Source organism: Sander vitreus, chromosome 15, assembly GCF_031162955.1.
Source record: "Sander vitreus isolate 19-12246 chromosome 15, sanVit1, whole genome shotgun sequence".
In the NCBI taxonomy this organism is placed as follows: Eukaryota; Metazoa; Chordata; class Actinopteri; order Perciformes; family Percidae; genus Sander; species Sander vitreus.
In genome coordinates, this window is record NC_135869.1 from 29,573,303 (window position 1) to 29,595,660 (window position 22,358).

Genomic DNA, 22,358 nt, shown 5'->3' on the forward strand with positions numbered 1-22,358 from the left:
GATATTACTTTGCTCACCAGGTGCCTTGATTACCGTCAAAATAATAGAACTACAACTGGCTCTTACACCCTTTGAAATAAAAGATTATGAATTATAATCCTGTTAATGATGGTGCTGCAGCCTCAGAATGGGATTAGTAGGTCTAGTACTTTTATAGATTATAGGTTCAATACCATTTCACCAGTAATATTATAGCCTACTTATGATTAAATATGATATTAATACACTATATTGGAACTTACACATTTGCTCCAGCAGCAAGTTTCTCCCACGCAAATTCTCTCTCTTACAGAGACTGAATACATGTTCAGACACCTCCTCCTCCGACCAGATGTTTGTGGTTATTGCCATGGTGAAACGTAGTATCATGGCTCCATTCATGCTGCCTTTTTATTGTGGTGGTGCACGTGTGAACCTACTCTGAGTTGATTGAACTCAAATCAGCTGTTTCCATCTCAGGGTAAATCAGCTCAGAGATCAGACTCAGGGTCTGTTAAACCTGAAGGACAGGTATTTCGAGTCCCATGAGCTCACGTCAGCCGAGAGGCGCTTCAGACTTTTACAGGTTATGTATTTATGTTTCAGTCACTTCAGCAGCAAGCTGTGACGGCTGCAGGCTATGATTGTTAAGAAGGGCGTGTGTGGTATGTGATGTGGTGTCGAAACCGGGCATGACAGTGGCACAACGCACCTGACTTGAGTTCACCCCCCCTCCAGCCTGCCTGATAAACACCTGCAATGATTACAGGACACAGTCACATCACATCATGGAGGGGAAGCTGCTGGTCGTGCTCCTGGTTCTAACAGCTGCAGGTCAGTGTCTCCGTCCGGTTATTAATATATATATATATATATATATATATATATATATATATATATAATGAGAAGAAAACCTAAACAGAATGTTTTAATTCTGTGTTTTTCAGGCAAAAACACTATTTTTCAATTTAGAAGTGTTTTTGTTTGTTTTTAAATACTTTTGGTACTTTAAGTACATTTTGATGCCGATATACTTGTGTATTGAGTATTTTTACACTCTAGTATTACTTTTCTTTACTTAAGGCGAGACTAATCAGATAATGCCTCGTTTTCATATGCAAACACATTTCAGAAATAGCTCCTCTCTCTAATAGTGTGTGTGTGTCTGTGTGTGTGTGTGTGTGTGTGTGTGTGTGTGTGTGTGTGTACATCTCTGACCATGTGTTACAGTCATTAATGAGAATGTGTCTCTGTCTCTCTCTCTCTCTCTCTCCCTGACTCTCTGCCTCTCTCTCTCTCTCTCTCCCTGACCCTGACTCTCTCTCCCTGACTGACTCTCTCTCTCTCTCTCTCTCCCTCTCTCTCCCTGACTCTCTCTCTCTCTCTCTCTCTCTCTCTCTCTCTCTCTCTCCCTGACTCTCTCTCTCCCTGACTCTCTCTCTCTCTCTCTCTCTCTCTCTCTCTCTGCCTCTCTCTCTCCCTCTCTCTCTCCCTCTCTCTCTCTGACTCTGTCTCTCTCTCTTTTTTATTATATTTTGTGAATAAATTCTGACTCTGCCACGTTCTCTGTCAGGTAAATGTAGTAGTACAATGTTTTCCTCTGAAGTAGAAGTACACTGTCAGTAGTAGTCTGGTTGCATATTAAGTGGTTCGGGGTCCTTCTGGAAATCATTTCGGGGTACAATGGTTCTGCAGAAAGCTACAAGCAGCACTACCACAGGCCGCTCCAAACAGGCCCATTTAGAACAGGACCTGTACAATCAACCACAAAGAGGAACTTAAAAAAAGATTGTCTTAATGTCAGTCATTACAGGGTTAGTGTCACACAGACAGACAGATGCTACAATTTAAAGCTTTTTCTTCATCATTCACAGCCTAATTTAAACATTTCATTCACAGATGGAGGAAATGGATCTTTTTGTTGACAGTATTTTCTGATTTATGGAGTGATAAAAAGAGACCTTTGACTCTAATATGTTAACAAAATGAAACAAGATTTTCTTGACTTGGTTCAGTGTCCCATCGTGTTGTCAGAGTGACGATCGTTGTTTCTACAGCTGCTCTGAAAGATACTAAATGAAGAACAAATACTGTCTCAGTCAACATGTAAAACCAGATGCGCCAGTTTGACTCTCAGTGTTGGGACAGTTCAGGCTGACTCTGATCTGATTGGAGGAATTCAGGGTCATTTGATTAACAAATGAATCTGTTTTGTTTAGTTCATGGAGTTTACCAAGCAGTACCCTGCTACACCATGAACTACCGCGACTACTACTTCTAGTCACTGTTCTATTATCTTTATTGTGACTATTATTGCCACTGTTCATCACCCCCCCAACTGGCACCGTCAGACACCCCCCACCAAGAGCCTGGGTCTGTCCCAGGTTTCTCCCTAAAATAAGTTTTTCCTCACCACTGTCCCACTAAATGCTCTTGGGGGAATTACTAGAATTGTTGTGTCTCTGTAAATGATAGAGTGTGGTCTAGACCTCCTCTATCTGTAAAGTGTCCTGAGATAACTCCTGTTATGATTTGATACTATAAATAACATTGAATTGAATAAACATGAAAAAGATTGTAAACAACTAAATGAACATTTGTCATAATCAGTTATTAAGAGTAATTAGTAAGTAAAAGGGGGACATAGATTTACTCAAGTACTCTTTACTCATGTACAAATCTGTTTCTATTTCAAGTACTTTACTAATTAACATTTTACACAAATAATAAAAAGTAAAAGATGCACTTTTATACATATAAACATACAAGATAGTTAACATTAGCTTAAAATTACATATAACACTCACAGTTTTACTGTTGATGCTTTAAGTACGTTTTGCCAAAAGATACGCAAAATAATGTCACTTACCTACCTTTTACGTGACATTTTCAATGCAGGACTTTAACTTGTAAAGGAGTATTTTGATACTGCAGTTTTGCTACTTTTACTCAAGTAAAGGATCTTCTACCACTGATATGTAGTGGAGTAAAAGGAAGCATACAGTTGCAAAACATGGAAAAGTAAATAGTTACTTTCCATCAATTAAAAAGTTGCTCTAGTGATTAAAAAAGGTCTAGTTCTAGAGAATCTTTGCTGGTTTCTAAAGGTAGGCTGGATGCTAAAGTGGCAGAATGTTAAAGGTCCCATATGGTGACACTTAAACTTATATTTGTACAGTTTATATGTGTCTATTAAACACTAATTTAATAGTGTTACCAAAAAAAAAAAGAGTTGGGTAGATTTTCCCACACTTTTCTGCGAGTCTTTTTTCTCCCCTCCCACACACGCTTGGATTCGCTGCTGGATGGAATGTTCAGCCCACAACTAAAGAGCAGAACGCTCTGATTGGCTAAGCACAGATAAACATAGAACGTGGCCTGGAATCAGAATCCTACTATAAACATGGCAGCTGGATCTGCAAGACCTTACCAGTTAGAGCCCGAATACTCAAGTTTAGAGGATTCAGGCGAAGAGGACCAATTCATTTCTTTTAGAAGAGGTCAGCAGGACGTTTCAGAGTGGTAAGTTGAGTGCGTTTTCATTTTAGTAGGCTGTAAGGAATGCTTTAGACAAAGTCAGCTAACGTTAGACTTCAGTGATGTGGCTATTCGGCGCTAAGGTTGAATGGTGGCTGCGTATTTTAGCATCTTTAGGGGTTTTTAAACATTTGAAAGTCACAGAAACCGAGTGAATGATGTGTTTTCATGTTATTATCATACTGTTGATGATGTGTCTGTGTTTATGTTCCGGTGCACGGCACATAGCGTTACCTGACACACGGCCACCTACTCTTATCCCCGGCTCTCTGTGCGCCGCTGTTGCCTGGAAAAGGCAGCGGTGTCAGCAGCATGAAGGTCTCCTGGGACCGCTGGTAGACCATATATTAACAACCTTATTTGTAGTTTCATAAATTGTACCAGAATTTACAAATATGAAGGAAATTACTACAGACATTCATGTTCTTACATCGGTCCTCACAATGTCGTAATGTTCATATACATTCTCCAGTCAGTACTAAATATTTGAAAACACCCAGATCAAGTATTAAAGTGAATTGTTGTTTCCAAATACATTCAATTTGTTTTCATTGATTTAAACTAATTGATGTGCTTTTCCTGTTTCATGCTTCAGTTGATGTTTAATATTACTACAGGTGCACATGTGGACATTGTGAGTGGATGCCGTCAGAGGTAGAAAATGTGTGCTGCAGGGAGATACCTCAGGTAACGTTACAATTATTGTCTGGTTTATCTCACTGCATCCATGTAAATATTAAAATGGATGAAGGAAACCGAATGTTGTGAAACAGCACAAAGATACAGAATCACCGGGTTACCTTGCTTCCTGCTTTTAATTAATTAGTTTAGTTATTAGTTAATTTATGATATTAATTAGTTAATATCACTGTCATATGTAATTTAACGTTCTATGTAATATTTTATAAAGGTCAGAAGAAGATGTGACGATTTACCTGACCCACCACAGTGTATGGTGGACCACCCAGGCCTGGAACTGTCTGTCTGAACCCTTATTCACTGCAGAAGGCACTGAATATTTACAGGGCTGATTATGGGCCTCTGAGACTCAGAGTAATGACAAATAAGTGCTCCAACAAATAGTTTATAATATAATATATATATATTATAATATTAAACCAGATAACTCCTGTTTTACAACACCAAGACGTGTGAGGGCCACAGCAGAGAAACAATTGGCAACAGAAGCTTACAAATGTTCAATTCCATTTGATTTACAGAGACCCAACAATTCCCACCAAGAGCAAGCATTTGGTGCGACAGTGGCGAGGAAAAACTTCCTTTTGACAGGCAGAAACCTCGGACAGAACCAGGCTCTTGGTGGGCGGCATCTGATGCGGTTGGGTGGAGAGAAATGATTGCATAATTACAATAATGACATTAACTATAAGAATAATGGGTGTCAGCAGGACCACCACAATCCTAATAAAGATGCTAAGTTGGTAACAGGCATTCACGGAACAGAGATGAACAGCAACCACAATAACAAGTTAACATTAACAACTAATGCAATAATATAAATATTCATATTTATAGCAGTGGATATAATAGTAGTGATATGATATGAACTGTAGTAGAAGTAGTGTAATAATAACAGTTGCAGCAACCTGAGCCCTGACTGGCTCCCCTCGACAGTTTATGACAAGTGTAATTCTGGTCAGATCTCGGTCCTGACTGATGGTGAAGTGATATTGATAAGAGTTGGTTTTTTTTGCCAGCTTTCCTTCCTGTTTGAGGAAGCAGCGACTGTATTGTGTTTTGCCTGTAAAATCATGTAAAATCATATTTATGTAGAATTATAGTTTGCTCTTCTTATGTAACATATGTGGCTCTGTAGATGTTTGTGACTGCACCTGCTCTACATGAAGTGCCCTGAGAAAACATCTGTTATTATTTGACACTATGAATAAAATAAAATTGATTTAATGTTGTTGTGATAATTTACTTACAGAATGTCGGCTCCATTTTCCTTCGTTTGAGGCTGTATCCCCCTTTCTCTGCTTTAGCGAAGGCCAGTTTAAAGGCAGGACCTCCCAGAGCACTTGTTGACTGTGGCCGGTTGGCATTCTCATTGAAGTAGAATGCTGAGAGAGAGAGTCTGCAACAACAACAATGCAAATTATGTAATAGGTGTGTATTTAATTACTCCAATACATTGTACAAAGAAATAGAAGTCCACACACTGTGCTAAGCTACCTGAGGAAATGGCACAGATCAAAACTTATTTTTTTTGTACTTTTTAAATAATCTGGCCAGATAATATGTAGACTGTTGCTCATTTGAAATGGTAGTAATAACAAACATTAAATAATATCATGATACATAAATACCTATCATGTAGTGCATAGGACAAGATATCTGTATATAGTCTCTAAGATCAATGTTAAATGTCTGCCCACATTATGTACTGTCTCACTGACAAGGCTCCCATATTTGTTCTCTTTTTTTCCCTCTTTAAACTGCAATGGGAATATATGGTCCATAGATATATAATTTGGTATATATTTATATAATAACTTATCAGCTTATAAATAAAAATGTAAACAAAATACAACAACAGGTAAACTAACATTTAAAACAATTCAGTTTCACTAACCTCTGCTTCTGACGTGAGTCTTAGTAGTGTCCTTGGACAGTTGGGTTCCAACAGATCTTTTTGGAAGGGGGTCAGTCTGGCAGCCAATACTCTGGCCTGGGAAACCGGTCTAATGGCTCCCTAAGAATACATTCACATATGTTAGGAAATAGGAAGGAGACATGATGGTGATAATATTGCTAGTCATAAGACATTTCATTTTTCATTGTAGGCATACAACAAAAAGTGTGGTAACTGTCAGAGACCAGCAGCAATAGAACACAAGAAAAAAAACTATCTACTATAACATAAATGACAAATAAAGGCACTTTGATGAGACAAGTAACACTAAACAGTGGCAGTGCAAACAGTGCAGTATAAGAAGGTATTTAACAAGTTAGATGCAATACAGATATGTGTATATAATGAATAATAGGTAACTAGCTAGGTTAATCACATGTAGAGCTTATAACATATATTGCAATATACATATATACTGTATAACCTCATCTGTCTGTCATGGAAGACAGCAGAGAGAGCGAAAGGAAATCAAAAGGGTTGACAAGCAGGGGACGCATTGCACATAATCTGTCATGTATATCAATAACGTAATCCTTTATTTATATCGTTTATAAAAGATTATCAGTGTACTTTCTTGCCAGATTCCCTCGCCAAGAAAATACTGTATATGAGACGCTGTAAATGGCGAGCCGCGGTGCGTCCTGTCTCACAGCTAGGTGGAGAAAAAAAGTTGCTAGCGCCTCGCGGGGACTTCGGGGCGTTTTACCCCTAAAAACGGACTTGAACCCGGCGAGAGCACCAACACCGATTCCCTTAGTATACGCGTTCCGCCATCTTGCTAAAACACGATGTGATGCACTCACACAATCAATCAATCACAGAGTATCTATAGTTTCCTCTTGGCCCGAGATTAACTATTTCAAACAAACTAAAATAGTAGGCAACATCACTATTGTTTGCTTTGTAGCTAACATTACTATACAGTTAACTTAGCTACAGCACTAACATTAGTTAGTTCAGTAGCCAACTAACTATTTGTTACATGTTATACATGTTATAGCTAGCCCCTGATTCAGTACGAACTGCGGTGAAATTGTGCAGTACATAGCTAGCTAGCCGAAAAGCCTGACTCGGCACAAGTTGAGACAAGTCTCCAAAAATAAAATCCATCCACTTGTCAGCGACATCTTTGTCTTTTGGAAGGCAGTGCAGTGATGTGTTTGATACTCTGCACCCTGGAATGGTGCATTTCTCATGGTCGGTTTTCAGGGAAGAATTAACTCCCGACATGACTCCAGCTTCTCGGATTCTTCTCAGAAGCGAAGGTTAGATAAGGGGGCGGGGCTAGGTCCATTTTGGAACACGACACCCATTGGTTACCCGGTTTCTACGTAGCAAATACATCAAATTCTAACTGGCCCGTTTAGCTGGGAGGCGGTCTAGTTTTGTGGGGGGTGGAGAAAGGGCGGCAGTGAGCGATTTCACATTTTCACAGCTTTTACTTTACATCCCGAGCCTATATGACACACAGAATTCCATAAAAACCCATTTTCATCATATGGGACCTTTTTAAATGGAGTTTGGTGTAAAGCCCAGTGAGAGTAGCAGGTGTTTACAAGTTTACAAGCCTACAATTAATTTCATGTTTAAATTAGTATACAACTTTCTATTGCAGTATTACTACTGCAGTGTTGTCTCTCTACGTACTACTCTCTACCGTTGTCTCTCTACGTACTACTCTCTACCGTTGTCTCTCTACGTACTACTCTCTACCGTTGTCGCTCTATGTACTACTCTCTACTGTTGTATTGAAGTAAAAGTGAAAGTTTCCAGAAATATAAATAGCAAAGTAAAGATACATGAAGATTCTACGCAAGTACAGAGTATTTGTAACTTTGTTACATTCAAGGTCGTAACTTTGGGTTCAACATGAGATCTCCTCAACGTCAAACACTTCATTTCCTGCATTCTGGTGAATTGTTCTGCATCAATTTATGGTGCAAATGTCTTTTATATATGTAAAGGAAATTGTAATAGTATTTTGGGGGAGGGTTACACCAGTGAGTTTTGATTATTTGGGGGGTTGTAATCCCCCCCATCCCCCATGTAAATTACGCCTATGGTCACATTACAACACTGAACATTTCCATGGTAACAGCAAGCTCCAGATTTGCGCTCTTTTGTCTAGGTTTGAGGGTAGCATAGGCATCAATTTCGAGGGGGATGCAGGGCATTTGTCCCCCGCAATATTGAGAAAAGGTAGATTTGTCCCCCTCAAAAAAAATATGAAGACAACCCACTCCCCAAAAGCAGTAAAAATAACTGTTCAGGGGGCTCAAAACATGTACGGAAAAACAAGAACTGTGTGTACTAAAAAACACACAACATCAAGGGTTAAAGAAACACAACAGGAGGTGAAAACGAAAGAGATTTATGTAGATTTAAACTTTGGAGCATCTGGCTTTTATACGGTCTCATTCTCTAACAGATTTGTTGTTGAGATGTACAGGATTCCTAAAAAACATCCCGGAACACGTGATGTTTTGAATATATAAGGCAAAAATACAGGAGAATAATTATTTCCTTTACATAAATAAAGACATTTCAACCGTAAATTGTTGCATAATAAAATTCACCAGAAAGTATTTGACGCCCATTTTTTATTTATTTTATGGGGTTATTATGCCCCCCCCCCCAAAAAAAAAGTTGAAACAAAACCTACGCCCTTGGTGGGTAGTACACGTAGTACTTCTTCATGATGTTGTTGCTCTATTTGTCTTTTCTGTCTATTGTCTTAAGGTAACCTTGTTTGACTTTGACCTCCTACCACAAATCCCACCCTCACCCAACAAGTGGACGCTATGCACACTGTGGTTCATCACCAACAATCGCAACCAGTTGGTTATGTTTCTTAAAAGAACTTCTTGGAAATAGACCATTGCTTCTGAGTATGGTGTGTACACAATGAATCATAGCTTTCTATACGAGGAACTAAACGTTTTGTTCTTTGTCTCTCCTACAGGAAGCAACGCACAGAACATGTCAAATGGTGAGTCATGTTTTCAAGTCTCTTGTGCAGAGATTACACACTGTTTACACACAACACACACACAATAGTAAAGGTTTCAAACAGCAACTCTCAACATGAATCCAGTCCAGGTTTGAAGAGTCATAATATATAATATAATAAAACAATAATCTATGATAGTCTGCAGCAGCTTTCAGCCACACTTCTGCTATTTTTTACATTCTTATTGGTGTACGGATTAAATCAAACAAGAATGTTTGGCAGTTACATTTTCAACAATAAACAGAGTTTCCCCTGGCCTCTAGTCTTTATGCTAAGCTAATCAAAGCTAATCCCCTTCTGGCTCTTGGCGCATTTTTTGAAGGATGGATTTTTTGAAGTGTATGAATTGGTTGCATAAGGTACTTATCAGTCAGTAGATGCCGGTCGACACGCCCCCAGTTTGAAGAAGTAAGCAGGAGTCCTCGACATGGAAGCCTCTCTCTCAAAGCTACCAGACTCCTTTGACAAAAACAGTGATTTTACCTCGCAGAACACGGGAGCTGCTACTCTACTGCTGCCTCCATCACTCAGTTTCTTTGTATTATTGTGTGACTTTGGTGTTTTAAATGGTCACAATAACAAAATAACTAACTGATGGAGGCAGCGGTAGAGCAGCAACGCCCGATGTTCTGCAAGGTAAAATCACTGTTTTTGTCAAAGGATTCTGGTGGCTTTGAAGAGAGCAGAGATAACGGCTTCAGTTCCCCGTCGTAAAGGCGGCATACTACAACAATAACTTTAAAACATCCAAACTATCCTTTTAACATTGATATCCATCTGAACAGCTCAGTCACGGCAAGAAAGTGGAAAAAAACAACAACTTTGTTGTTTAACTTTTGACATGATTTGTTGCCACCTCATTCAAACTATTCTCTAAAACCTCTGAATAAGACATCATTATTGGTCTCCCTCCTGCATACTAAGCATTTCTGACCGTTTCCCTGCAGTTTGTGGCATTGCACCGCTCAACACCAGGATCGTAGGAGGCGTAAATGCTCCACCAGGGTCGTGGCCTTGGCAGGTCAGTCTACACAACAGCAACGGACATTTCTGTGGAGGCTCCCTGATCAACAGCCAGTGGGTCCTGTGTGCTGCTCACTGCTTCTCCAGGTGAGCTCTGATCCTGATACATGACCAGAATGAAACTAAGTACATTTACTTAAGTACTAAGTGGAGGAACTTTATTGGAAACCCTGACAGGGAAAATTGTACTGCATTATACACACTTTTACTTCAGTAAGGTTTTAAATGCAAGACTTTTACTTGTAGTGGAGCACCTTATAGTGCGTTCCATTTACCTCATACTCGGAAGCCGGAGCTGGGAATGACGTCACACCGTGTTACATATAAACAAGTTCGATTTCACTGTGGGGTTGCTCTATTCATGGTAGCCATTGTTAGCAATACCAGTTGATAACAACGCATTGGCCTGTTTTTTGTGTGCATAGAAACAGCGTAGCAACATGTCCACAGATAGAAGATGGACATGACTGTGTGTGCGACTGATTTAGTGAGACACAAATGAGACAGAAGTGCTAATAACTATGTTACTACAGCTTTTACAACAGTTGATGCACAGAGCAGCTATGTTGGATTTTGAGCTTGGGGTACTCAGAGGTAGCCTGGCTCCTCCCTTCAGCTCAATTTTCATTTTCCTTCAGTACTACGTCTGGGGTTGCGGTATATTGTTGGGTTTTCTCGGATCAAATTTGAATAGGTCCAATCAGCGAACAGAGGGAGTGTCTGAGAACAATGACGTTGAGGTTCGGTAAACTTCGGTGAGTTCCGTAATGGTGGCGGAGAAAGATGCGGTCCGTTGTGGCAACGCTGCCAAATATCCAAAAGTTAAAGCCTGAGCAAGAACAATCTTTGCTGAGTTGTGTTGGTGGCCATGATGCCCTCATCCCCAAGGGCTTGGACCAGGCTAATGGACCAGAGTCTGGTAGGACCAGGCTAATGGACCAGAGTCTGGTAGGACCAGGCTAATGGACCAGAGTCTGGTAGGACCAGGCTAATGGACCAGAGTCTGGTAGGACCAGGCTAGTGTACCAGAGTCTGGTAGGACCAGGCTAGTGTACCAGAGTCTGGTAGGACCAGGCTAGTGTAGCGGGGGGTTATCTGACTACAAATGGAACGCACTATTAGTACTGAATCTAGGTACGTAGATTCTGCCTGCGGCTGGTGAGATCATGGATGTATTAAGAGAACGGGATACAGTGTTTGGCGTGAATCCCGGTTCATTCCAATTTAGAGTTGCTCAAAAGTGCATAAAGCAAACATGGAGCTCGAAAAATACCCGGATCTTCTGCGCTGACTGGCCCATGACATCACGATGGACATGCGTACTAGTGACAGTTTTGTTTGAGTTGTCGTAGCAACACCGCTCGTTTACTCGCTTCTCGCCAGTGGAAACGAGTAGACGCGGAGAACTCGTCGATTATTGTCTGAAATATTAACGTTAATGTGTTTTCATCGTTTAATGCTTATCATATAAAAATGGATGTATTAAGAGAACCAAGGGGATGTAATCATCATGTTGTGCTAATAGCAAACGTTAGCTAGCTACTAACATTAGCGGTAGTCCCGGTCGTTTGTGAACTAAGACATTAATAACACTACAGGCTTTACAGCGTACAACCCTTGGATGTATTATAAGATAATACACATTATGAACTATAGCCATATATCCATTATTACAGCGACATGAATTTAGGCTTTACAGCATACAGTGCTCGGATGTATTATCAGGTAATGCACATGATGAACTACAGCCATTAGGCCTATATCCATTATTACAGCTACGGGAACTCAGGAGAACAGTCATATGAGTCTGCAGTGCAGGGCGACGTGGGCGCGGTCCCATAGGTCGGCTCGCGTTCATTATGTGTGACATGTGTGTTCATTCATGACATAGCAAATAAAACATGTTTTTCTTAAAACTAGGTTGATATCATACGGACTTCTAGCTTTTAAACGAGCAGAAGATTTCACAATCTCACAGTTCGTAGTCAGTCTACCTCGGATGGTTTAGACATTATGGGATGGTTTAGACATTATGGGATGGTTTAGACATTATGGGATGGTTTAGACATTATGGCTGACAATGTTCTCCATAAGGATTTAGATTAACAGGATTCTTACTCTACCGAACCACACTGTTGAGCTCTATAAAGAGTCATAGAAAGACTTTTGTGCAACTTTTGGATATATATGCAAAAGAAATGCCAAAACTAAGTAACGTGTGTGTGTGTGTGTTCTGTATTCTGTATTAATCACGTTATCCTGTTTCTATTCTTGTTTCTCAGCACCAGCACGTCAGATTTAACTGTTTATCTCGGACGTGACAACCAACAATCCCTAAATCCTAACGAGGTATCCCGGTCGCTGTCTGAGATCATCATAAATCCAAACTATGACCCTAAGACACACGACAATGACATCTCCTTGTTGCTTCTGTCCTCTCCTGTTGACTTCACCGACTTCATCAGTCCGGTGTGTCTGGCGCCGGCCGGCAGCACGGTCCCAGATGGGACGACCTGCTGGGTCACCGGATGGGGAAACATCCGAAGTGACGGCAGTGAGTTTATTTTTTAATGTATTGCTAATAGTGAATGCTCGTATGGATTCATTCAGTTTGTAGTTTGTTTGTTGAAAAAAAACGTGCAGAGGTTGAAGCTTCAGCCTCTCCCCAGCATTGGACTCTTGTTATTCTCTCCACCCAGTGTTGCCAATTAAAGTAGCTAGCACTAGCTTCAAAAGTCACTTAAAGTAGCTAGATGACGTCATACGCCCTCTTGTATTTGCGACGTCATTGTGTAATAATTTGCATAAAGCTTAGTGGTTGTGTCAGCAAGGTAGATAGAAAGAAATAGAAATCTTTAGCTAAGCTAAGCTCACTACAGGAAAAATACAGCCGCCATGACTGCACTTGATTGGACGAACGCTTCAGTCGCGGGCTGTGTGCTTCCGGATTTTTCAAACATTTTCAGGAGTTCCAGATGTGGTGAGTCGAGCTGGACGCCGCTGATTTGCAGAAAGTAGCCTGGATTTAACTTTATGCGACTGAGGAGTGGGCAACCAGATGCCCCTCTTCTTCAAAGTCCCTGCGACATTCCCAGAATGCATTGCCCGGCTGCTAGCATAGACAATGAATGGGATGCGGGGAAATGACGCTTGTCAATGGACACGTGCCTTAGCACTAGCGGCTCTGCTGCACAGCTTGCTAGCTAGCTGAATGATGAGGACACTGTGACTGAAGTTTAGTTGGAGACCCGGGTTTTATTACCTTATCATACAGACTAATAACGGGGTTGAAAGAGTGCCAAAACATGGTGCTGAAGTTCAACAAATCAATCCAAAATTGACCTTGAATCCAAAAGTACAAGATGCAGTGGTGGAATGTAACTACAGTTGCTCAAGTACTTTACATAAGTATTTCCATGTTGTGCTTCTTTATACTTCTACTCCACTACATTTTGGTGGCTAAATTTAGCTGTAAAGACCGCTAAAGTTATGCGTAAGTTTTCGTACTATAATACAAACCCATTCATGAGAATGCATTGCTGTGTTCATGGTGATGAAGGAACAGGTCAGCCAGTGCAACACTGTGGCTCACTGTTTTTTTTTTATTTATTTTTTTATGATAAATCAGGCTGTGACACAACTCAACATTAATATCTCTTTTCTTCATCTTCAGCTACTCTTCCGTTCCCTCAGACGCTGCAGGAGGTCAGCGTTCCCGTTGTGTCCAACACACAGTGTAACGCTGCTTATGAATCAATCACAAGCAACATGATCTGTGCCGGTCTGACCGCGGGAGGGAAGGACTCCTGCCAGGTGAGTCTGTCTGCAGAACTCTGCCCCAACACCTGATGACAAACACGTTTAAAACAGCACAGATTAAAAGAGCTGTTCCTGAAATGGTGTTATGACTTTTTACTGCACTACATTTACAGTGGTGTGAAAAAGTGTTTGCCCCCTTCCTCATTTCCTGTTCCTTTGCATGTTTGTCACACTTAAGTGTTTTGAACATCAAACCAATTTAAACAAAAGTCAAGGACAACACAAGTAAACACAAAATGCAATTTGTAAATGAAGGTGTTTATTATTAAAGGAGAAAAAAAATCCAAACCATCATGGCCCTGTGTGAAAAAGTGATTGCCCCCCTTGTTAAAACATACTATAACTGTGGTTGTCCACACCTGAGTTCAATTTCTCTAGCCACACCCAGGCCTGATTATTGCCACACCTGTTCACAATCAAGGCATCACTTAAATAGGAGCTGCTTGACACAGTAAGGTCCACCAGAAGATCCTTAAAAGCTACACATCATGCCGAGACCCAAAGAAATTCAGGAACAATTGAGAAAGAAAGTAATTGAGATCTATCAGTCTGGAAAGGGTTATAAAGCCATTTCCAAAGCTTTGGGAATCCAGCGAACCACAGTGAGAGCCATTATCCACAAATGGCGAAGACATGGAACAGTGGTGAACCTTCCCAGGAGTGGCCGGCCGCCCAAAATTACCCCAAGAGCGCAGCGACGACTCATCAAGAGGTCACAAAAGACCCCACAACAACGTCCAAGAACTGCAGGCCTCACTTGCCTCAGTTAAGGTCAGCGTTCATGCCTCCACCATCAGGAAAAGACTGGGCAAAAAATGGCCTGCATGGCAGAGTTCAAGGAGAAAACCACTGCTGAGCAAAAGAACATCAAAGCTTGTCTCAATTTCTCCAGAACACATCTTGATGATCCCCAAGACTTTTGGGACAACATTCTGTGGACCGATGAGACAAAAGTGGAACTCTTTGGAAGGTGTGTGTCCAAGTATATCTGGCGTAGAAGGAACACTGCATTTCATAAAAAGAACATTATACCAACTGTAAAAATATGGTGGTGGTAGTGTGATGGTCTGGGGGCTGTTTTGCTGCTTCAGGACCTGGAAGACTTGCCGTGATAAAAGGAACTATGAATTCTGCTGTCTACCAAGAGATCCTGAAGGAGAATGTCCGACCATCTGTTCGTGTACTCAAGCTGAAACGAACTTGGGTTCTGCAGCAGGACAATGATCCTAAACACACCAGCAAGTCCACCACCGAATGGCTGAAGAAAAACTAAATGAAGACTTTGGAGTGGCCTAGCCAAAGTCCTGACCTGAATCCTATTGAGATGTTGTGGTATGACCTTAAAAAGGCCGTTCATGCTCGAAAACCCTCTAATGTAACTGAATTAGGACAATTCTGCAAAGATGAGTGGGCCAAAAATTCCTCCAGGGACGCTGTAAAAGCCTCATTGCACGTTATCGCAAAGCGCTTGGTTGCAGTTGTTGCTGCTAAGGGTGGCCCAACCAGTTATTAGGTTTAGGGGGGCAATCACTTTTTCACACAGGGCCATGATGGTTTGGATTTTTTCACCTTTAATAATTAACACCTTCATTTACAAATTGCATTTTGTGTTTACTTGTGTTGTCCTTGACTATTGTTTAAATTGGTTTGATGTTCCGAAACACTTAAGTGTGACAAACATGCAAAGGAACAGGAAATGAGGAAGGGGCAAACACTTTTTCACACCACTGTATCTGACAGCTTAAAGCTTTAGTGCGTAACTTTTTGATATTAATAAACGTCATTCAAGCCATTACCAGATGAGTTGCTACAAAGCTAATTAAGACTATCAACTCCACACAACTCTCTTTGTATTTCTCAGTATGACTATGTTCAGAAGATTGTGGCGTCCGGCGAGTTTTGCCACAGTCTGATCTGATCACATTCATACCTGGAAGCTGCCCAGTACAACCACAGTCTGATCTGATCACATTCATACTGGAAGCTGCCCAGTACTACCACAGTCTGATCTGATCACATTCATACTGGAAGCTGCCCAGTACAACCACAGTCTGATCTGATCACATTCATACTGGAAGCTGCCCAGTACTACCACAGTCTGATCTGATCACATTCATACCTGGAAGCTGTCCAGTACAACCACAGTCCGATCTGCTGCCACTGAGCAGCTCCACTGGAGCAGTTGGGGTTAAGGGCCTTGCTCAAGGGCACCTCAGTGGTAGTTATGAGGGAGGGACAAGCGCTGCTCTTTCACTTTCCCCATCCAGATTTTATCCTGTTGGTCTGGGGATTGAACCTCCCGGTCACAAGCTTGCTTTTCTAACCTTTAGGCCACCACGGCCCCATGGGGGAGACAGAAACTACGCACTATAGCTTTAAGTTACATCACAGATTCAGATTATTAAAACAGAATATAATCAGCTAATCAATTCTGATGTTTTATTTTAGATTATGAACCATTTGTTCATGTAGCTACAAAAAGTAAAGCACTGTTATTCGTACAGCACCACATTGACTGCTGCTGTATGAGAGCCCAAAGCGGCACCTAAGTCCTGATTTATAGTTCTGTGTTGAATCTACATTGTAGTCAAGAAGCAAATCAGGACTTAGGTCAAGTAAGTGGGTCAAAACACAGTGCTTTCAAGCTGGGGCGCACAGTTCTCTTCCCAGGAAACGGGTGTTTGTTCCCCTGGAGTGATTTAATCCAAACCCTGATCTTTTTTTCTAATCTTAACTAGTCGTTTTGGTGCCTAAACTTAACTGTCGTCACCGCATGACTCACTTTTTAAACTCAACCACCAACGGCCTCTGAAAGGACTGCCATCTAGCGGTGCTCTGTACCCGGCTCACAGTCACCGTTAACCAGCTAAATGTCACTGTACAGGATATGTGGGGGTGGGAATAGACAAGGAAGGAGTGCAAATGCAAGACAAGGTTATTATAGTTTTTTAAATTTATTTTAGCTTTTATTTTATTTCTAACTTTTTTGGTTTCATTTTAGTCTACATCTACACAACTATGTTTTGGTTTGAAAACCAATATCTTTAGCTATAACACACTACTGCGGTGTTTCCAAGCTCCTAAAACTTTAACATTTGGAAACACTGCTGCCCTCGTTCTGGTTAGAAAACTCTGGAGACATTTGACGCACGCCAGTCAATCTGTGGTCGTTTTTGGTGTCTTAATTTAACTGCCGTCGCCGCATGACGCTCACTTCTTGTCCGCTACACTCAACTGTAACAGCCACTAAACTTACTGGAGCTCTGTACCCGGCTCAGAGTCACCTTTTGTAGGCTAAATGTAACTGTAAAGAATGCTGAACTTATCTGTCATGTGACCGGCCGGCGGTCGCTGTATTTTCTTATATCATAGAAATTGTGTGCATAGGTCTTTGTACAATCTCATACAATAAATCATAATAATGTGTTGCGGTAAGTGCAGTAAAAAAATACAACATTTTATCTAAGATGTAGTAGAGTACAAGTAGAAGGTAGCAGAACATTGAAATACTTGAGTAAAGTACCTCAGAATTGTACAATATTCTAGTAAATGTATAGTTGCAGTGTGCTGGTGTTCTAAGCGTCCTGTCTGACCTGTTCAGGGGGACTCTGGCGGCCCGTTGGTGACTAAAAGCGGCTCTACGTGGGTCCAGGTCGGAGTGGTGAGTTTTGGAAGAGACTGTGCTCAGCCCAACCTCCCAGGAGTCTACACCCGAGTGTCCCAGTACAACTCCTGGATCAACAACCAGATCAACGGGACAACATCTGGAACCGCTCATCTGGTTTCCCTCTCAGCTCCTCTGCTGCTGTCCTTATTCCCTATTCTCTTCTCTCTCTTTGTGCTTTCATAGCAACGTCTAACGGTCGGGATCACTGGATTGCTGCCTTCTGAGCCATTGAGATTCATTTATCTTTATAAACAAGAAAATACAATCATTTATGTAAAAACTTGATGTGTCTGCTGTTTATTTTCTCTCTTAATTGATAAATAGGTTTGTCTTTAAAATGACAGAAAGTAGAGAAAAAGTCTAATCTTTCAGATTGTCTCATTTTTCTTCTGCTACAACTTGTTTGAAGTTTTGGCACAAAGACACGTTATAACCTCTGTATTATGGGAAGATGTATTGTTGTGTTTTCGGTTGGGGCTGCAACTAAAGATTATTTTCATTACCAATCAACCTGCACATTATTTTCTTAATCAATACATAATTTTTTCTATAAAATGTTACCAAAAAATTGGAGAAATATATAATTTCCCATCGCCCAAAGAGATTTATTCATTAGTTTATTGAAGATAATTACTTTATGGTCACATAAATCCAAGAAAAGCATAAAATCTTCCCATTACAGAAGCTGGACCAGAGAATGTTTGGATGTTTTGATGAACAAACCCGCCATTTTTAAATAGTTTAGCCAGTGGTGGTTTTCCATGTTCTGTGTGTGTGTCGTGTTAGGTCACGGCAGCTTCCTGCGGCATTGCTATGACGACCAGTCACGCTCACCTCACACATGAGGCGGTACTAATGGTCGGTTCATGCCACCTGGGAATATCAGGGACCGCCCCCGTGACTGCCAGCGTTCATTTCCTTCACTCTCTATGCGTGTTCTTCTTCTTCTGTTATATTGGCGTTTGGCATAACAACTTGTTGCATGACTGCCACCAACTGTTGGCCGTAGCCGAGAGCATCAGGTGTGTGAAAACATGGAGGCCACAATAACAAAGATTTGCTGCTGTTTTCTTATGCGAGCGCCTACTTGACTTGAATTTGTTTACTTGTTAGTGGCACACAACTTTTATAACTAATTTAAGTTACACTGTTGAAACCAAAGGACGACTACGACATAAATCGATAGCACATTGTGGACGTTGGCAAGATATCATGAATGCGTGAATTTTCTATATTTAGGAAAAGTTTCTCACCCTTCAACACGTTTGAACGATCGTTGGCCATGTTTCTGTACGTCATAAAATACATGAAGTACAAATTCTATTCACGATTATAAACATTTACGTGGGCTAATGTGTGTATCTGTTTGACTTTAACTAATTAACATTAGTTAAGACATTAGGAGTATTCATTTTGGATTTTCTCCTGTAAAAGAAAGTGAATGAGGCTGCAATGCTGGAAGAAGTATTCAGATTACTTCAGTAAAAGTACTAATACCACACTGTATAAATACTCTGTTATAGTAAAAGTCCTGCATAGAAAATGTTACTTCAGTAAAAGTCTGTAAGTATCATCAGGAAAATGTAGTTAAAGTATTAAAACATTGTAGAAAGTGTAAAGGATCCAAACACACACACACACACACACACACACACACACACACACACACACACACACACACACACACACACACAGACAAACAGACAGTTGTGTGTGTGTGTGTGTGTGTGTGTGTGTGTGTGTGTGTGTGTGTGTGTGTGTGTGTGTGTGTGTGTGTAATGGTCTGATCATCTCAGCTGACTTGTAGTCGTTATATTGTCGGCTAGTTTACTTTAGAATCAAACATCAGATTCATAAACTACATGTAACTAGTAACTAAAGTAACTAGTAATTAAAGCTGTAACAGATGAATGTAGCGGAGTAACTAAAGTAACTAGTAACTAAAGCTGGAACAGATGAATGTAGCGGAGTAACTAAAGTAACTAGTAACTAAAGCTGTAATAGATGAATGTAGTGGAGTAAAAAGTACAATATTTCTCTCTGAAATGTAGCGGAGTAGAAGTAGAAAGTGGTATGAAAAGAAAATACTCAAGTAAAGTAGTGGAGTAAATGTACTTAGTTACATTCCAGCGCTGCATGTCTCAAAGATTCTCTAACATTTCAGGAAGTTTATGCCTGGCTGCTTTTAAAGTTCTCATGATGTTGTTTCAGCGCCGTGGTGATTTATCTCCCAGGCCGATCTATCCGGGACAGAAACAAATGGGAGGAACACGTGCAATAACTAGAGCTGCACGATAGGAGGAACACGTGCAATAACTAGAGCTGCACGATAGGAGGAACACGTGCAATAACTAGGGCTGCATGATAGGAGGAACATGTGCAATAACTAGGGCTACACAACGGGAGGAACACGTGCAATAACTAGGGCTGCACGATAGGAGGAACACGTGCAATAATTAGGGCTGCACAATAGGAGGAACATGTGCAATAACTAGGGCTACACAACGGGAGGAACACGTGCAATAACTAGGGCTGCACGATAGGAGGAACATGTGCAATAACTAGGGCTGCACGATGGGAGGAACACGTGCAATAACTAGGGCTGCACGATAGGAGCAACAATGTGCAATAACTAGAGCTGCACGATAGGAGGAACACGTGCAATAACTAGGGCTGCACGATGGGAGGAACATGTGCAATAACTAGGGCTGCACGACGGGAGGAACAATGTGCAATAACTAGGGCTGCACGATGGGAGGAACATGTGCAATAACTAGGGCTGCATGACGGGAGGAACGTGCAATAACTAGGCCTGCACGATAGGAGGAACACGTGCAATAACTAGAGCTGCACGATAGGAGGAACATGTGCAATAACTAGGGCTGTACGATAGGAGCAACACATACAATAACTAGGGCTGCACGATGGGAGGAACACGTGCAATAACTAGGGCTGCACGACGGGAGGAACATGTGCAATAACTAGGGCTGCACGATAGGAGCAACACGTGCAATAACTAGGGCTGCACGATAGGAGCAACAATGTGCAATAACTAGAGCTGCACGATAGGAGGAACACGTGCAATAACTAGAGCTGCACGATAGGAGGAACACGTGCAATAACTAGGGCTGCACGATAGGAGGAACATGTGCAATAACTAGAGCTGCACGATGGGAGGAACACGTGCAATAACTAGGGCTGCACGACGGGAGGAACAATGTGCAATAACTAGGGCTGCACGACGGGAGGAACATGTGCAATAACTAGGGCTGCATGACGGGAGGAACGTGCAATAACTAGGCCTGCACGATAGGAGGAACACATGCAATAACTAGGGCTATACGATAGGAGCAACACATACAATAACTAGGGCTGCACGATGGGAGGAACACGTGCAATAACTAGGGCTGCACGATAGGAGGAACACGTGCAATAACTAGGGCTACACGATAGGAGCAACACGTGCAATAACTAGGGCTGCACGATGGGAGGAACACCTGCAATAACTAGGGCTGCACGATAGGAGGAACACGTGCAATAACTAGAGCTGCACGATGGGAGGAACATGTGCAATAACTAGAGCTGCACGACAGGAGGAACAATATGCAATAACTAGGGCTGCACGACGGGAGGAACATGTGCAATAACTAGGGCTGCATGACGGGAGGAACATGTGCAATAACTAGGGCTGCATGATAGGAGGAACACGTGCAATAACTAGGGCTGCACGATAGGAGCAACACGTGCAATAACTAGGGCTGCACGATGGGAGGAACACGTGCAATAACTAGGGCTACACGATAGGAGGAACACATGCAATAACTAGGACGTACACGTGCAATAACTAGGGCTGCACGATGGGAGGAACACCTGCAATAACTAGGGCTGCACGATAGGAGGAACACGTGCAATAACTAGAGCTGCACGATGGGAGGAACACGTGCAATAACTAGAGCTGCACGACAGGAGGAACATGTGCAATAACTAGGGCTGCATGACGGGAGGAACATGTGCAATAACTAGGGCTGCATGATGGGAGGAACATGTGCAATAACTAGGGCTGCATGACGGGAGGAACATGTGCAATAACTAGGGCTGCACGATAGGAGGAACATGTGCAATAACTAGGGCTGCATGACGGGAGGAACATGTGCAATAACTAGGGCTGCATGATGGGAGGAACATGTGCAATAACTAGGGCTGCATGACGGGAGGAACATGTGCAATAATGTTGTTGAATACCCTGATAATGATGTTACCTGCGATAGATAAACAGATATTAAAGCTGTTTTGTGCACCACCTAAGCTGAATGAATGTAAAATCATCATAACTAAAATGCTTTCCTCAGATCTAATGATTTTAGTCGGCCTTCTTTGACTTTAATTGTTTTTGAGTTATTTATTTATCTGGTCTAACTTTTCCTACGTTTTAGACACAGATACTGTAATAACGGTACAAAACCATGTTAAACTACTTCTTTGTGTTTTAAATTGAAAACCCTATTCTTGAGGTATGGACCCTAGATCCTTTAGGCCTACTGCAGTAAAAATACTAATACCACACTGTGAAAATACTCTGTTACAGTAAAAGTCCTGCATTGAAAATGTTACTTAAAGGTTACCTTCGGTGTTTTTTAACCTAGACACTATTTCCCCATGTTGTTGTG

The 22,358-nt window shown here is 41.4% G+C and overlaps 1 protein-coding gene across 3 annotated transcripts; it reads left to right on the forward strand.

Annotated features, from left to right (window-relative positions):
• The first annotated feature begins 695 nt into the window (after nucleotides 1-695).
• On the forward strand, nucleotides 696-17,974 carry LOC144530645 (chymotrypsin-like protease CTRL-1). 3 transcript variants are annotated; one of them, XM_078270302.1, is made up of 6 exons: nucleotides 696-813; nucleotides 9,135-9,161; nucleotides 10,130-10,292; nucleotides 12,488-12,759; nucleotides 13,879-14,018; nucleotides 17,626-17,974. In XM_078270302.1, the coding sequence occupies exons 1-6, from the start codon at nucleotides 768-770 to the stop codon at nucleotides 17,872-17,874; spliced, it is 897 nt and encodes a 298-aa protein (XP_078126428.1). In that variant the 5' UTR covers nucleotides 696-767; the 3' UTR covers nucleotides 17,875-17,974. The 3 variants fall into 3 exon arrangements, with proteins under 3 accessions (XP_078126428.1, XP_078126426.1, XP_078126425.1); XM_078270300.1 differs by lacking the exon at nucleotides 696-813 and adding an exon at nucleotides 5,504-5,646; XM_078270299.1 differs by lacking the exon at nucleotides 696-813 and having other exon boundaries at nucleotides 9,062-9,161.
• The last annotated feature ends 4,384 nt before the right edge of the window (nucleotides 17,975-22,358 follow it).

Bases quoted from the DNA above. Each gene is read 5' to 3' on its own strand.
- LOC144530645 (XM_078270299.1), top strand. From the start codon at position 9,077: ATGAATCATAGCTTTCTATACGAGGAACTAAACGTTTTGTTCTTTGTC. The intron at 10,293-12,487 runs GTGAGCTCTGAT...CTTGTTTCTCAG, and splicing joins GCTGCTCACTGCTTCTCCAG to CACCAGCACGTCAGATTTAA. The intron at 14,019-17,625 runs GTGAGTCTGTCT...TGACCTGTTCAG, and splicing joins GAGGGAAGGACTCCTGCCAG to GGGGACTCTGGCGGCCCGTT.